This window comes from Stegostoma tigrinum, chromosome 28 (genome assembly GCF_030684315.1).
Source record: "Stegostoma tigrinum isolate sSteTig4 chromosome 28, sSteTig4.hap1, whole genome shotgun sequence".
NCBI lineage: Eukaryota > Metazoa > Chordata > Chondrichthyes > Orectolobiformes > Stegostomatidae > Stegostoma > Stegostoma tigrinum.
In genome coordinates, this window is record NC_081381.1 from 32,386,833 (window position 1) to 32,404,518 (window position 17,686).

General features: G+C 40.5%; 1 protein-coding gene across 7 annotated transcripts in view; it reads left to right on the top strand.

The window, feature by feature from the left end:
• atp13a2 (ATPase cation transporting 13A2) overlaps positions 1-15,983 on the top strand; it is an 89,819-nt gene extending 73,836 nt beyond the window's left edge. For 6 of the 7 annotated variants that reach the window (XM_048561453.2, XM_048561455.2, XM_048561456.2 and 3 more), the window contains 10 exons: positions 565-689; positions 3,198-3,361; positions 4,935-5,042; positions 5,700-5,779; positions 6,967-7,119; positions 7,392-7,488; positions 8,170-8,393; positions 11,217-11,362; positions 12,416-12,588; positions 14,572-15,983. In XM_048561453.2, the coding sequence (XP_048417410.2) occupies positions 565-689; positions 3,198-3,361; positions 4,935-5,042; positions 5,700-5,779; positions 6,967-7,119; positions 7,392-7,488; positions 8,170-8,393; positions 11,217-11,362; positions 12,416-12,588; positions 14,572-14,742 (1,441 nt within the window). In that variant the 3' untranslated portion in view covers positions 14,743-15,983. The remainder of the gene's footprint in view (positions 1-564; positions 690-3,197; positions 3,362-4,934; positions 5,043-5,699; positions 5,780-6,966; positions 7,120-7,391; positions 7,489-8,169; positions 8,394-11,216; positions 11,363-12,415; positions 12,589-14,571) is intronic. The other variant, XM_048561451.2, reaches the window with a different exon arrangement.
• Positions 15,984-17,686: the final 1,703 nt, after the last annotated feature.

Sequence of the window (17,686 nt, forward strand, 5' to 3'; positions counted from 1 at the left end):
TTTCAAGGAACTGTGAATCTGCACTGCATGGTCACTTTGTTCAGCAAAACTCTGGGATCTTAACATTATGATGTATAAGTCCCACCCTGATTTGCCTTTCTAAAATGCCGCATCTCACATTTATCTAATTTAAACTCCATCTGCTACTCCTTGGCCCTTGTCCCTCCTTGCTGTTAAAGACTCAGTTTAAGGAACTCTTATTTCCCCCATTCTGCCCTGTGTTAAAACTAAGACTTGGGACACTGTCTTCCCGGCTTTCTTTCACAGGACCTCAGGTGTAGCTCACTCTCTCTCTTTTTTTGTTCCTTTCAAGTCACATATGTGGCCTCAACTAATCACTGTTCTCTTGCTGTTCTGTAACATGAGCCTTGGCAATTCTTTCTTGTTAACAATACAACAATTATGCAAAATCTTCATTGCTCTAACCTCTCTAATTTCACTATTTAGATACATTGAAACCAGGGTGTAACCTCTAGGACAATAGGTTCCACCTACATGTGTTGCACAGTGAGCTGCCGTGTCCGTCTGAATTGAAGGCTTCAGTAATTGTATTTTCTTTACCAGGAATTTTGTGGATAGTGAGGTGACATTCCTAGGATTCCTCATCATGCGAAATATCTTGAAGCCAGAAACGAAGCCCATCATTGAGCGCTTGAATCGAGCCAATTTTCGTACTGTTATGGTGACAGGTAGGAGATGTGGGGTCACGTGGGGAATTTGCTGTAATGAAGTTGCACAGATGCTCCAGGCCATTGGGAAGGAAACCTTTTTCTGAGGTTTATATTGATCGCAGACTGCCCTCTATTGGTTCTTGTTGTTAGTACTTGCCCATGTATTTTGTTTCTTTCTTTTCCTTTATGATTTTCAATCTTTTCCCCCACATCATCTTGATTTTCTCCCATAGCTGGAGATGTTGATTTCTTACAGGGTTACAGTCCCACAGGTGGCCGCAGTTGTTTGGTATCTAACTCAGGTAGCAGTTGTGTGTCTAGATGGTATAATCAGGATGTTTTATCACTGAGGCCATCATTTGTACTCAGTTGACATCATCATCTCTGCAAAAGCTCTTGGAAAATGATCAGAATGCAAGAGTTTTCTTAATGAATCCCTTCTGCCCCACCAATGACCCTGCTAGTCCAGAAAAGCCAAGTTAACTCTGATTCCTTCACTAATGCTACTGGAAGAGAGTATCCAAGTGGATCCGAAGAGAACATCCAGGTGAATCCAGACTAAGCTTGGAAACTTCATGACTTGTAGAGTAGAGTTTAAATCCTACCCTCAAATCAATTTTCAGGTTACAGTTATCATACATGGTCTTGTGCGAGGGAATCCTCAGCTCTGCAGTTTGCTTTTTTAAATTCTCATTTTGTGTGTGTGTGTGTCAGATGTCCATCCTTAATTGCCCTAATGTTTAAAAGTTGATGACATAGCTACAATCTGGAGTCACTTGTAAGCCAAACCAGGTAAAGATGTCAGATTACCTTCTCTGAAGGACATCAGTGATTTGAGGTGAGTTTTTAAACAATGATTGGTAGTTTCATGGTTAACCATTATTGGGACTGGCTTCATATTCCAGATTTTGCAAAATTAACAGCTTAAGTTCTGTCAGGGGTTGTGGTCCAGTGATTTTACAACTGTGCCACCACCTCCCCAGCTGGAGTCAGTACATAGAAGCAAGAGCTTTTATTGCTCACCCTTTCTTCAGCAATGTAACCAATAGGCCTTTCCTTCAACTGGTCCCAGTTTCACAAACTCTTGTGTGATAGACTCTTGCTGCTGACATTTTCAGACTTGGTTTGAGGACGTGCGTTGTTTTCATTGAAGAGCTTGGTCAAGGCGTCTGGGGCAAGTTTGGGCTCCTGGCGACCTCTCCATCAATGAGATGGTCCTAGAGCTGTGTTCACAGCTGCTGCTGTGGAAGCGAGTTTGGGTTCCCAGCAGCATCTGCGTCCTGCGCAGATTCATGGAGGAGGCACCGGCGGAGGCGGGTTTAGGCTGGTGCGATGTCTGCCGGCATCAGTGAAGTGCAGCAAGGACTCTCATGGCAAGGCAACTTCATTGTGGTAGTGGCAGCAAGGGATTCGTGCCTGGCCACCATCCCCATGGTTGAATGCTTTCTTTATTTTTCCGCCACTATATTCAATGTTTTGGTTTATTTTTCTGTGTTTTAAGATGGCGTTGGAAGGTGGCAACACTATACAGCACTTTTCACATTGTTCCAAAATGCATATCTCAATTAAAATCAAATCAAATTGATGGTAGCAAGTGTGAACTTGCTTCAACGGCTCTCTGGTGCTTATAATGTAGGTAGTCCCACTTATTAAATCCCGTTCTTCCAAAGTCACCAATATTGGCCAGTTACTTACCTTGCTTGTAATAGTGATGCTGATGTCTGCATAACAGACAGAAGCTGCTGTTGGGTGAGATGTGAACTGTTTTAACATGGGCAGCATTATTTTGGCTTGATGCGAAACCTGTTGGTTCGTGAAAGTTAGTTCACCGTTTCCTCTGTGGTACAGAGGAACTCTCCACATAGAACATAGAACTTTTAACCACAGGAATAGGCCCTTTGGCCAAATTAAACTCTTCCCTCCTGTGTGCCCTTGGGCCCTATCCCTCCATTTCTTGTATATTCGTGTGCTTATCTAGAAGTCTCAAGTGCCCCTGTCGTATCTGCTGCCACCACCAACCCAGGCAGCATGTTCCAGACTCCTACCACAGTGTTTAAAAAAACACTTTGCCCCTCACATCTCCTTAGAACTTTCCCCATCAACTTTAACCCACAGTTCAATTGCAAAATTGCCACAAAATAGCACAGATTGTAACAAAGCAAAGTGGCTTTGCAAAAAACCACAGAACTTTCTGGAATGCAGTTGAATCCCATTTTGCAACTTCTGCCTTCGCAGAACTGTCATTAGATTGGCAGTTTATCCTTCCAAAATCCCAGTTTTCTTTCTGTCAAATTAAAAGTCAAATTGCAACAAAAAGTACTACTTATCGCTAAGCTCAATTTGTTGAAGAAAAAAAATCGTTCAACTGTTTCACTCAATTATGCACCATTTCAGACCTGGCTACTCACCTGCTTTGGCTAACTTGGCATGATCAATAGCTTGCCTTTATAGACCTTTTGGGTGTTCTGGATCTAATTGTTGACCCTGCATCCTTGCCATCGGTAATTTTGTGTCATCTTCTTCCAGGAGACAACATGTTAACAGCTCTCAATGTTGCCAGGAATTGTGGGATGGTGGGTTTGAATGATAGAGTCATTTTTACCAATGCTTCCCCGCCCATTCGTGATAAACCTGCTTGTGTGAAATTCCTGCTATCAGAACCAGCACCAGGTCAGCAGAATGGAACGGAGGTAGGTAGTCAGGTAGAACTTCAGGAAACACTATTCTCTGGGTTGTAAAATTATGCAAATTATTAACATTGTTTAGGATTGATAATGGTAACGCTGGTGGACCTAGCAAGGAACTACAAAAGAGGTCACTGTGAACTTAGTTTAACATTTCTTGTTGAAATAAGTCAGTCATTTTTTCATTAATACGTATCTGAATCTGTCTAACACAGCCCTGAATATATTAAAAAACCCAGTTACCAGTGCTTTCACAGAAAAGAATTCCAAAGACCAATGGACTTCTTTGAGAAGGAACGCCTTCTCGTCTCTATCTCATGGAACATGCCCCGTTTTAAACTGTGCACCTGGATATAGATTCCCTCACAAATCATCCTTCCAACACCTACCTGTGGAGCTCTTTCAAATCTTTTATGTTTCAGTAAGATCACTTGCTATTCTTTTAAACTTCAAAAAGCATAGCCTGACTTGCTGAACTTCCTCAAGACAACGCCTTCAGCCTAGGGAATCTACTGAGTGAAGGAGTGGCTCAGTTGTTTGCAGTGCTGTCTCAGTGATAATGGGAACTGCAGATGCTGGAGAATCCAAGATAACAAAGTGTGAAGCTGGATGAACACAGCAGGCCAAGCAGCATCTCAGGAGCACAAAAGCTGACGTTTTGGGCCTAGACCCTTCATCGGAGGGGTCTAGGCCCAAAACATCAGCTTTTGTGCGCCTGAGATGTTGCTTGTCCTGCTGTGTTCATCCAGCTTCACTCCTTGTTATCTTGCAGTGCTATCTCACCCAGGTTCAATTCCACCCTTGGGCAACTGCCTGTGTGGAGTTTGCACATTCTCCCCCTGTCTGTGCAGGTTACTCCAGATTCCTCCCAGAGTCCAAAGATGCACAGGTTAGGTGGATTGGCCATGCTAAATTGCCCATAGTGTTCAGGGATGTGCCAGCTAGGTAGGTTAGCCATGGGAAATGCAGGGATAGGGTAAGGAGATGGGTCTGGATGGGATGCCCTTCAGAGGCTTGGTCGATGTGGACCCATTGGGCTGAATGGCCTGTTCCCACACTGTGGGGATTCTGTGGTTCCATGACACCCTGCGGAAAATGAGTTTTACCACATTTTTTTGAGGTCCTGCTATTAAAAGTCGAAATAATAGTGTTGTTTCTTGATGCAAGATGCACTGAGGAGGAAAAACCTGCAGGACAGTGCATTGGCAACTTAATGGCAATATTATGGTAAGAGCTGAAATATTAGAAGTGGTGCATCAGGTCTGACAGGTCATCAATGTGAAATTTTGAAATCTGTTTCTCTCCAAAACTTATACCAGAAATGTTCAGTATTTTCAGCATTTTCATGTTGCACTTTAGATTTCTAGCATTTGCTCTATTTTGGTCTTTTTTATTGCAATGGTGGACTCTTTTATATATTTAATAACACTGAATTGACTGGGGAAGGAAGCAGTCGGGGATGGTGCAGTTGGTTTTTCCATATACTGGTCATGTATTTGTACATGGCCTCTCTTCTGGTCAGACTTGGCCAAAGCTTTGGTGTTTATTTTTAAGTAATTTATGTTATAATTTTTTCCAGCAGCAACAATCTGGGAATAATTTTCTAGAGCAGTCTTCCTATCACTTTGCACTAAATGGAAAGTCGTTTGCAGTGGTTTATGACTATTTCCCAGATCTCCTACAAAAGGTTAGTATTTGAGCCTGATTTTCACTGCCTATTTCCTGCAAATCTGGGAGGAGAATTGCATGTTATTTATTACTCTGGCCTTAGGGTTAATCTGTAATAATGGTAATGGGAAAGGTCAAGAGTCTTCTAATACTGAGGAGAACACAATTAGTGGGGATGGGTTGGCATGGATCTTGGTAATAATGAGTCTAAATTAAATTGTGACCCCAGGATTTCAGTTTCTGAATCTTGCAGTGTTAACTTTCGAAAATCAATCTGCTTCGATAGTTAATCTGTGATCTCTTTAGCCTGCTTGCTCTTTCCTACGTATATGTGCGCACAAAATTTGTTGAGGAGCAGTTATGCTATTTAAAAAAAATAAATAGAACTGGTTTAAAAAGGGAACAGTATTTCTCCAATGGGGGGAAGTGCAATGTCTCTCACACACTTAGTTTGGGCGTTCATTATTACAAAATCTGTGTGAATCTGAGGAATACACATCCGATGGGAAGTAGAAATAGTTTTATGTTGAATCCAATATGATATATTTTAAAAATAAGGCTCAGTCTGTTGAAAAACGGTAGTTAGAGTCCTGGCTGGAATACAAGCCAGAATCTATTTAATAATGGATTAATGTGGAAATTTTAATCTGTTTTGTTTTTTAACGCTTATTCCCAGATTCTGATTCGAGGTACTGTTTATGCCCGAATGGCTCCAAATCAGAAGACACAGCTAGTGGAGAGTTTACAGAAGTTGGAGTAAGTTAACAATTAAATGGTTAGAATAAATATAGACGACATGTACAGTCGGTTCTGAAAGAACTCAATAGGTCCGTTCTTGTGTGATCGCGCGTTACAAGAAACTCGTGCAGAAGCCGCACCATTTAAACTAATGGGGCTGGAATCGCATTAAAGCCAATTCACATTAAAGAAACGCATGTTGTTGTAGAACCGACAGTATTGGTTACTCCAGCACTTCTGGTGAGGGTGTACTGTAGTGTATATAATCTGTTCTTAATATTCTGAGCTGCTGTGGTTTGGGATGTGTTATGCCAAGACAGCACTGTCTCACTCCCTATTAATTATATAAGACTGTAATGGTAAATTCCAAGGACCAGGACACCTGCCTGTTCTTCTTACCAAAGATAATGCATGGACCTGGGAAAATACCTTTTGTAGCATATTTTTCTCCCTTCTTTCTAAATGTTCTGGTGTACAGTTCCATATGCATTCTGCTGAACATCTCCTGTGTTTGTGCCAGTAACTCTTAACAGTTACAATGCAAACAACATCATCTTCATACAGAATCACTTTCCAATAAGGACAGGAGCCAAGGACTGTAGCTAATTTTGCCCCTTCCTACCTGAGCTTGGCTCCAGTTGTGTACCTACTTGCCACAGTATAAATCAGGGATGGAACCATGAGCCTTCCTATTCTGTGAGCTCAGTTACTGATGAGCAAACTTGCTGAGCCTTTAAAGTTGCCAGTGTATAGTGGCTGGGCACTAATATAATTTAGGTCACTCCCAGTTTTCAAATGCTGCAATTTGAATCTTAAATTAAGCCAAAGAGGTCTTTCAAAATCAAACGTAAATTCATGCCAGGGAATTGTCCTGTGAACTTTCCGCTCTGAAGCAGTTTGCAGCTGTGGAATGAATAAATAATTTTATCCTGAAGTAAGTACTTTGGGGAGAATGACTATTACAATGGGATTTCCAAACTGACTACTTGACTGCTTCCTGTTGTGTGGTGTAATCTGCGATGCACATTACCACTAACTGTTAACATTATTAGGTTGTTTCTTGGAGATTAAAGTTCAAGTGAATGGTTATAAAATTCTAGATACGTCATTTTGTACTTTAGTGTTTAAGAATCAAACCACAATGAATTGTGTATTTTTCTGTGACATTGTAAACTCCTGATTTTATGTTCATTCTATTTATCCAGATACAGTGTAGGAATGTGTGGAGATGGAGCCAATGACTGTGGGGCTTTGAAAGCTGCAGATGCAGGAATCTCTCTCTCAGAAGCTGAGGCCTCTGTGGCATCCCCGTTCACTTCAAGAATAGACAACATTGAGTGTGTACCAATGGTGATTCGGTGAGTTCCTGGAAGTTCTAGTGGAACTTTTTGTGAGGTGCCACTCTTGCAAAATCACCAATTTTGAGATGGTGTTAGTAACCAAAACACAAGCTAGGATAGTGGGTGACAACGGGTGCTGCTGAGTACTATTACCATACTGCATGATAACTGTTATTGTGAACTTAGCTGTGTGTGTCTTCTCACATTGAATAAATTTATATCTACCTCTTAAAATTATAATACCTATCTCCCAGTTCCATTGTAAAACAAGCTTCCTCCATTCCTTTCAGGGAAGGACGAGCCTCTCTTGTCACATCGTTTGGAGTTTTCAAATACATGGCCATGTACAGCATGATCCAGTTTGTTTCTGTGTTAATATTATACACAGTAAGTATACTAGGCATCCAAAATACTGTACACTAGAGGGTTTTTTTAGTCTTATTTCCTTGTGAGCAGACTGGCTGCAGTGAGAATAAGGAGGAAGCTAGGTAGTACAGCACTTAATCAGTACTGGGTCCTGTACATTGGAGAGGATGGGATTTATTCTCAAAACAGCCCACCTGGTCATGGCTGATACATTGTGAGAAGATGGTGCACACATTGCACCAGGGGACAGGAAATTGGGCCACTTCAATATCCCTGCACATTGTTATGAAACAGCAAAAACGTGGAACTACAGGTAAATCTTCAGCTGTTTTGTGCAGTAGGCGGTATTAGATGTGGAAAGATTCCAAAGGAGATAGATTAAAAATAAGAAACACTTTCCTTTGAATTGTTTTGCTCATCTTCTTCTTTGTCTCCCAGTGCCTTGCCTAGTTGACCATGCTCCCAAACCTGATCCTTTTCTGCTCTGACTTCTACCACATCTGACCACTTAGTCGGTGTAGCATCTCCTGACCTACAGGATCAGCTTGCAGCAAAGACCAATGATACTGATTGTAGTTTTTAAGCTTTCTTTCTTTAACAGGGGTTCAGTTTCTTCAAACATTTGGTTTCATTTATCCTAATTTTCTAAAAAAATCTAATTCTGTTCTAAAGTGATTTAAAGAAAAAAAAATTTAAATGCAGATCAACTCGAACTTGGGCGATTGGCAGTACCTGTACTTTGACCTGGTTATCACAACGAGTGTGGCCGTCCTCATGGGTCGAACGGGGCCTGCAAAAGAGCTAGTGGCACAAAGGCCTGTGGGGAGTCTGATTAATGTTTCAATCCTCGGCAGCCTGCTATTACAGACCTTGCTGGTTATACTGATTCAGGTCCTCACCTACACAGTCACTACTGCTCAGACCTGGTAAGTGTGTCACTGTTAACTCAAGATCTACAGCTATTCTCTTAAAGAAGTTGTAATTTACTAAATTTTAAATAAGGCTGTGAAATAGTGAGCCATAAAGAATGTTCCTAAATTCTGTATTTCTCTGTTTGGGACTGATTTAAATGACTAAACCTGGGATGCGACTGGGGCTATTAGAAGGTTGTTGGGGGGAGAATTATCTGAGATTTTCACTTCTGCTCAATGTCCATTGACTATTGTTGAGGTGTGTATGAGAGTGTTCAAGTAGAGCGAGGACAGGTTGCCCTGTGACTTTTCCAAAAATGACACAATTCACTGTTCTGCTGGTACCACTGATTTTACTTGAGCAATGAGAGAATCCTCACATTGTTTCAGTCTATCAGTTTGTGTGCTGTGGGCTAAATGGTGGTGAAAAATTCTCAAAGTGCTGGACTTGGAAAGGTTAACTGTCTTTTCTTCCCTACATGTGATGTCAGACTTGCTAAATTTCTCCAGAACTTACTTTTGGCCAAACCTGTGTCAGAGCAGTGGGACACAATCTAGAGGAAAATAAGAGATTACGAGACCAATGTGTTCCGATAAATATAAAGGATGGAACCAATAAATCCGGCAAACCTTGGATATCGAAGGACGAACAAGAATGAGTGAAAAGAAGGGAGGCTTATGTCAGGCACCGAGGATTCAAAACAACAGAAACCTTAGGAATGTAGCATGTGCAGCCAGAACTCTCAAGATAAATTAGGAAAGCTATAATAGGGTATGAAAGGATAATGGCAGGTAAAGAAAAGTCCTTAATTACTTTACAAATACATTCTCTGTAAAAGAACAATTAGGGAAAGTAGGGTCCATTAACAACCATAATGATAATGTGTGAGGAGTGGATGACTTAAGGTATGAAATGAATACATTGTGTTGGTGTTCACCAGTGGGCAGAATGATGAGAATATTGAAATCAGGAAGGGGAATGGTGATATAGTTAAAGAAATTAACATGGGAGGAAATTCTAAGTAGTCTAGCAAGCTTAAAAATAGATAAATATCCAGGGCTAGATAGAAGTATCTCAGACTGTTGACTGTGACAAGGGAAGAAATAACAGGGGTACTGGCGGTAATTTCCAATTCCTCTGCCCATGTGAAAGATGCCAGAGAACTGAAGGATAGCCAATGTAGCACTGTTATTCAATAAGGGAGGAAGGGATAACTAGGAAATTACAGGTCAATCTAAACTCAGCTGTGGTGCAACTATTGGAAGCCAGACTGTGGGTCAGAATTAAATCTGCATTTGGATTGGAAGGGATTAATGAAAAATAGTCAACATGATTTTGTTATGGGGTGTCATGATTTTGATTGGATTTTTTGAAGAAGTGAGATTTTCGATGAGGGCAATGCAGTTGATGTTGTCTCTGATTTTAGAAAAGCTTTGGATAAGGTCTTGCATAGACTGCTATTAAAGAGCTCATGGATCTAAGGAAACTTGGCTAATTGAATCCATTGGCTGAGAGGCAGGAAGCAGAGGTTGATGGTTGAAAAGGGATTAGTGTTGGGTTGTGTGTGTGTGTGTGTGTGTGTGTACATATGGGCGAATGTAGGAAGGATGATCAGTGAATTCATGGATGTACAAAAAAATTGTGGGTGGCAAACAATGAGGAGAATACAGAAAGATATAGATGGGCTGGTCAGATTGGCTGATTTGTAACAAATGGAATTAAATCCAGAGTGTGAGGTGATGCACTTGGGCAAGACAAACAAGGCAAAGGAATACATGATGAACAGTGGGACCCTAAGAAGCACTGAGGACCAGAGGAACATGTCCGGTCCCTTAAGGTAGCAGAACGGGTAGCTGAAGTGGTTAAGAAATCATTTAGTATATGTGCCTTTCTTAAGAGGTATAGTTTACAGGTAAGGATGTTGTGCTAGAACAGTATAAAATATTGATTTAGGCCACCACTTGAGTGTAGTGTGTGGTTCTGGAATTCACATTATAGGAAGGATGTGATTGCACTAAAGAGGGTGTACCAGAGATTTTCCAGGATGTTTCAGTTGTGAAGAGAGATTGGATTGACCTAGAGTGTTTTCCTCTGAGCAGAGGAGATGGGGGGAATGGTGAGTGAGTGAGATGTATAAAATTATGAAAGACATAGCTAAGGTAGACAGCAAGTAACTTTGATTCTTGGTGGAAGGATCAGTGACCAGGGGCATAGGATTAAGTTAAAGCGCAGCTAGTTTAGAGAGGATGGAAGGAAATCTTTTTCATCTAGAGGGTGATGGGAATCTGGAATTTACTTCCTGCAAAGATAGTAAAGGCAGAAACCCTCCTGATGCTACTAACATCTTGTGATGCCAACACATACAAGGCTATGGGCCAAGTGCTGACAACTGGATTAGAATAGTTAGGTGCTTGTTTTTTGATTGGTGCAGACCTGACGATTTTTTTCCTGTTACTTTATAAGCTGTGTGTAGTAGTGGCTGGCTAATCCTCAGTGGTCAAAAAAGCATGAATTCTGTTTGAGATGATCAGAATTGACAAGTCCATTTGGGGACGCGTTAAAGTCACATAATTAAAATGTAGTTGTTGTCATTCCTGTATTTTCTGGCATTTGTTTATTTCTTATCTTTGCAGAAGTGGTCAGAGGGAGTTGGATCCAGGGTCTATTCCTAAGTCCAATTGATACTGAATGAAAGTACCTGATGCAACCAAAAGTTCACCCTTTGTGATTGCTTTGTAGTACTATGCTTTTTGCTATGAAGTGACCATGGTTTGTAGCAGATTGCAGTGTTTTGTCCTGATGAAGTTTTATAGATTCGGTTTTTCTGTTTCTTTAAGGTTTGTTCCTCTAAATGGCAGCTCTTCGAACAAACTTCCGAACTACGAAAACACTGCTTTGTTCTGTGTATCTGGGTTCCAGTACCTCATTCTGGCAACGGTACTTTCCAAGGGTCACCCCTTCCGCAAACCGCTCTATTCTAATGGTACTTGTCTCTTTACTTAGTGTTTGGAGCAACATATGGTTTATATCTCACGAGATTGTCAAGATTATGATTAAAAACTTGTAAATTGAACATCTTGATGTTTTAATATTAATCTCCATATATACCATAATATTGTGTAAAAGTCCAGGTAATTGCTTGGTTCATTTGGCTGATGGCACTTTGTCATAAAATGTGTAAGACTAGATCACTGCCAGTTTTCCTGGATGGCTGTCCATGCCCTGACAGTCTGAGGTTTAGGAATTTGTAAGAGGTATGAATTATAGCTCAGCTGTTTCCATACGGTTCGAACACTAGCATCAGCTGACAACAGAAAACTGATGAGGTATGTCCACGTAAATCCGAGCTGCATTACAAGCGATGTATTCTGTTAGTTGGACCAGAAACACACACTTTGGCAATAAGAGCAGTTCATAGTCTAGGAACTCTGCAGTAACTCACTACCTTATCCCCAAAGCCTGTCTATCATCTACAAGGGATTAATCAGGGTGTGATAAGGCAGCTCCAATAATACTCAACACTGTTGAACACAAAACAGTCTGCTTGATTAGCACCATATATAACTCTCCAAAGATTCATTCCCACTACCAGTGCACAGTGGCTGCAATGTGGTCCATATACAAGATGTACTGCAGCAACTCAAGTCTCCCTCAAAGCAATCTTCCAAATCCGAGACCAAATCACCTGGAAGGGCAGCAGATGTATGGGAGCATCCTCACCTGCAGAGTACCCTTTCAAACCACGTCGTGATTGCTATGCTGTTGCTGAGTCAAAATCCTGGGACTGTCTAGCAATGTGAATTTACTGAGATTTAAGAGGATGGCTAAATACCAGTGTTTCAAAAGTAATTACAACACTCACCCCATGAAGAAATAAATTTAATTCCCTGATAGTGTCCATATAGATCAGCTGGCTCAGTGTAAAGTTTTATTTTAAAAAATACACATTAAGAAATTTTATTATGTACTATGTTAATGTTGTATTGTGTGCAGTATTGAAATAAAGGCCTGACACCACTCTGCACTTTTCTTTCAGTGTTGTTCCTGCTTTCTTTGATTCTGCTGTACACTCTAATGGTATTTCTGACACTTTATCCACTCCAATTCGTCTGCCAGATTATGCAGTTGATGCTCATCGCTGATGTGAAATTTAAATTTTTGCTGCTGGGATTTGCAGCATTGCACTTTGTCACTTCTCTTCTATTTGAGGTAAGAAATGGCTTTAAAGCTTTAGTATTTTAACCCTGCTGCTCAGCTAACCATCTCTGTCCATGAAGACATTGTAGAAGTGACCATTGCACATTCCTATTAGAGACAGTCGTGTCTTCACACTGAAGATACCTCCATGTTGAAATGTAGAATTTTACAGTACAGCAGGAGGCCATTTGGCTGTACTGGCTCTCAAAATAGCTATCCACCTGGATCCATTCTCTTCTACTATCTCCAAAGCCCTCTAAATTAATCACTTTCAAATATATATCCAGCTCTCTTTTGAAGCTTCCTATGGAATCTGCCTCCACCACTCTCCCAGGCAGCGCACTCCAAATCTTAACTCTTGAGTAATGAAGTTTCTCCTCATCTCACTCCCAGACCTCTTCCTGACAATCTTGAAATTGTAACTCCCTAGGTACTGATATACCGTCTAGTGGAATTAGAATGCCTTTCTTTATCTAGTCAGAATTGTTCATAATTTTGATCACCTGTTATAAGGTCACCTCTTAATCTTTTCTGCTCCAAGGAGAATAAGCCCTTTCCTTGTATCTGGAAAAAGCCCCATATTCCTGACCTCATTCTAGTAAATCTCCATTGCACAGTCTCCAAAGGTTTTTAATATTCTTCCTTAAATTAGATACCCAAAACTGAACACACTACTCCGAATGTGGACTGAACAATGATTTGTAGAAGTGCAGCATATTTCCTTGCTTTTATAATCTATACCTTCTATTTAGAAACACAAGGATCTTATAAGCCTCCTTTAACTGTTTCAACTTGCCTACCTTCAGAGAATTATGCACTTGAACCCCAAAACACCCCTGCTCCTGTACTCCCCTCAAAGTTATACCATTGAGTTTGTATTGTCTCTCCAGGTTTCTTCCTCCAAAATGCAATACCTCTCATTTCTCTGCATTGAAACTCATTTGCCAGGTGTTCACCCATTTGGCTAACTTATCCAAGTCCCTTTGAAGTTGCCAGACATCATTCTAACAATTCGCTGTTCTCCCTAACTTAGTGCCACACAACCAGAAGATACTATCACCATGCTAAATGTAACAGACCTAGCAACTCAAAACTGGGCATCCACAAGTGCTTTAGACCTCCCACATTGTTATATTTGACACTTTGTAACCCAACTGCCCAGCATATCCCTGACTCTAACGTTAGCGTGAAGATGGGAGATCAACTTTGCTTCAAATGAATAGTGCAGTAGGGCATGCAAGGGTCAACAGGCATTCATAAAAATGAGTGTCAAGTAGATGAGGCTACAGCACAGGACTATTTATATGCAAACAGTGGAAGCAACAGGTGAAAGACAAAACTAAGTGATCCCACAACAGTGGATTGGATGTAAGCTCTGCAATCTTGCCACATCCACTTGTAAATGATGGTGAATAATTAAACAAAAACCAAGAGTCTTGTCTTTCAACATTAATTCCCTTTACCACTGCAATGCGGTGGTAGCAGTGTGTACCATCCACAAGATGTACAACATGCCAAGGCTCCTTATACAGCACATTACACATGATCTCTGCTACCTAGAAGGAAAGGGGCAGCAGATACATAGGAATATTACCGCCTGAAATTTACCCTCAACTCTCACCATTCTGACGTTGAACTGAATCGCTTTTCATTCATTGTCACTGTGTCAAAATCCTAGAACTCCCTTTCCAATAATTATAGATGTCCCTACACTCCAGTGACTGCAGCAGTTCAGATAGGTAATTCATCACCACTTCCTCCAGGATGCTTATGATAGGCAATAATGAAAAGGATTAGGGAATGAAGTTCACTGTACTTGTCGGTATTATGGCACAGCATTTACTTGTTCAGGTACCACACATTCTACAGAATGCCCTTTGGATTTATTTAGTGGACTAATGCAGATCAGAAACCAAAGCTAAATAAAAATCTTGACTATGGATTGTTTGGGAAGTTAACGATTAATGGCATTTAACAATAATCCTCTTTTTCCAGGGATTTATAGACAGCGGATTATTAAACCAGTGCTTACGGCCCTTGTGCAAGAAAAAATACTCCAGAAAACTATATAAGAGACTTGAGAAAGAACTCTGCCAAAATTCTGCATGGCCTCCCCTTGATGAAGTTATATATGCTGAATCAGGAAGGGTTGTCCACTTTGAATGACACATTCTACAGAAGCGAGCAAAAGGAGTAGGGCCAGTTTACAACAACAAAATTTGCGACAGCTACTAATTTATGCATCTGGAAACAAATCTGAAACATGTAGCCCTTCCCCATATTCCCTAGGAGGAAAATGTATGGTGGGTTTTGAACGGACCAAGCCGGAATTTCCCCTTTGAATACCATCTCCAGTATGAGAGAGACAGGGCATTCTGCCAACTCTAGGATAAATCAGCTGTTTTTGGCATTCAAAGACTTTTTTTAAAGCTTCTAATTTCCCCATATTGTGGGAAGCAGAATTCTTAAAATTGCCTGTAGTAAATTATTGCATTATTTATTTATATATTATGCTTTGCAAAGATTTTTAACCGAAAAGTGGTAGGGAAAATACACCTTGGGCTCTAACAGTGTGTGTTGATAAGTAGGTACTTGTTGTTTGAAAGCCTGGATGGAAGGTTGTAACTCCAGATGGGTTAGCCCCTTCCATCTGGGTATTGATTCATAAACTCATGGATGAATGATGGAAGGTAATCTTGGCGTGTTTCCTAAGTTTGTAAAATTTCTCCACTTTATATTTCCTCTTCTCTCATTATGCAAGTAAATGCTCAGCAGAGGTATAGTTCCATAGGTGCTTGTAGCCTTCACACACTTAATTAGTAGCCATTTCACATTTTTTATTGTGTCCTGGGTTGGGGAAGGGGGTGAATTTGCTTCTTCACTTGATCCTGCTATCACCCAGAATTCTCAAAGCAGTTGGAGTGCTGAATTTTGCCCCTTCTTCCTGTAGCCCAGGATGTTGGGGCTAATTAGTTTCCTAACATCAGACTAAAGGTTAAACCTGGGTCAAGTAATTGTATTTATTTCTGGATCTTTTGGGTAAGTAATGTATGCTGACTGCACAGAGACACCTAGATTCTTAGAGAAGGGTTTAAACTGTAAAATAGATCATAATTACCAACTCAAATTATGTTTATAATCTAAGATTACTTCATTGTGATTTAGATGGGAACAAATTAATTTTCAAGTTCACTTAGCTTTAAGCAATAATATACAATTTTTTTAAAAAATCTCTAATTCTGGATTTAAAATGCTCCTTTTTGTAAATGTCAGTGTAGCAAACAAAACCAACAAAAATGTATCAGTGATAATGGGAACTGCAGATGCTGGAGAATCCAAGATAACAAAGTGTGGAGCTGGATGAACACAGCAGGCCAAGCAGCATCTCAGGAGTACAAAAGCTTACGTTTCGGGATGAAGGGTCTAGGCCCGAAACATCAGCTTTTGTGCTCCTGAGATGCTGCTTGGCCTGCTGTGTTTATCCAGCTCCACACTTTGTTATCAACAAAAATGTATCATTGGTTAAGAAAACAAACTTGTTCAAGCACATGGATTAGATGAGGTTCAGTTGGCAATGAGCAGCTTCACTTTCTACTCTTGTCTGTTATGTTCACAATAGGAAAGTGATCATCATCATTGGTAGTATTAAGTGGTACAAAAAAGAAAAACCTGAAAACTAATGATCTTCAAAAACAATCTTGCACTTTCTAAAGTGAATGATACTCCACTGATATTGAATGTGGCTGTGTACTGGAATATTTTACCTGTCACCGGGTAATAAAAACTGAAAGAACTGTGGATGCTGGTGAGGAACCATGTGAAGAAAAAATCAGAGCTAACATTTAGGGTCCAGTGACCCTTCCTCAAATGATAGTGGCTAGGAAACTGTTGGTTTATCGGTTGGGGGAAAAAGGGTAAGGAGTAAATGATGCGTGAGGATTGACCCCCAAAGAGAGAGAACACCAGCAGTTGGACAAATGAGTTGATAACAATCTGTCTAGAAGGGTGAATAACTGTTAATGACTAACAATAGGTAGTGTGCAATGGCAGGCTGTGAGATTTACAAGGCCTGGTGTACAGGGTAAGAGTTCAGCCCTAAAAGCAGAAAATGAGGTGGTGTTCCAACTGGTGCTGAGCTTCACTGGAACTGCAGCAATCTTGAGACATATTGGCCAGGGAACAGCGTGGTGTGTTGAAGTGGCTGGCAGCTGTCTTTTTTTTTTGGCCAGCAGTACGTAGGCTAGCATCCAGTCTACGCCTTATTTCCTTAATGTTGAGAGCAGCAAATGCAGCAGACCAGATTGTGGAAAGTGTGAGGCCCTTGGATACTGGGGGCGGGTAAAATGGGCATCTGTTACAACTTTGTGGTTGCAGGGCAAGGTGCCGTGTCAATATGGCATGTAGCTGTTACTTTGAGGCTGGTTTTGCAACAGGTAAATGCCTAATCTTCCTTAGCCACTTGTGTGTAAATGGTATCCCACTTTCAGATTTTGTATTTCACTTTGGGAACTTTGATCCACACTCTTTGCTGCATTTGACCAGTGAATACATGTAGAATATTTTTTGACTTGTACAAAAAGGTATTTTGTATTAGTTTTGTTATAACAAGGTGGAGATTGTGTACAGTTTACAGGATTTTTTAAAATAGTGCTGTTACATTGTGCCACTTTTACAGAGCATGCCTGCCATGTAAATGCTTTGTCAAACTGTACATTATATTATGTATAAAGATTTTATTTCTGCACTTCACCTATGTCATTGAGAATCTTTGTTCTTGGCAGATTTGTATCTGGCTGCTCCCATGCATACTTAGACTTCTGGTGGCTATCACCACCTTGTGAAATGTGACTATTTAAAATTCTCAACATGCAAACTTGTGGTTTCAGTCCTTTTAATCTCAACGAACAATCTAGCCTTCACTGTTCCTTCCTTTACCATAAACCTTTGATCAAACTTTTGATCATCTATCCTAATCATATTTTTCACACATCTATTTTCTCTTTACCCCACTTAAGTATTGTAGGATATTTTCCTTGATTAAATGCAATGCCATTTCTCTCAAACAGCATTGAGTACAATTTATTTCCATTTTTTAAAACAACAATCTAAA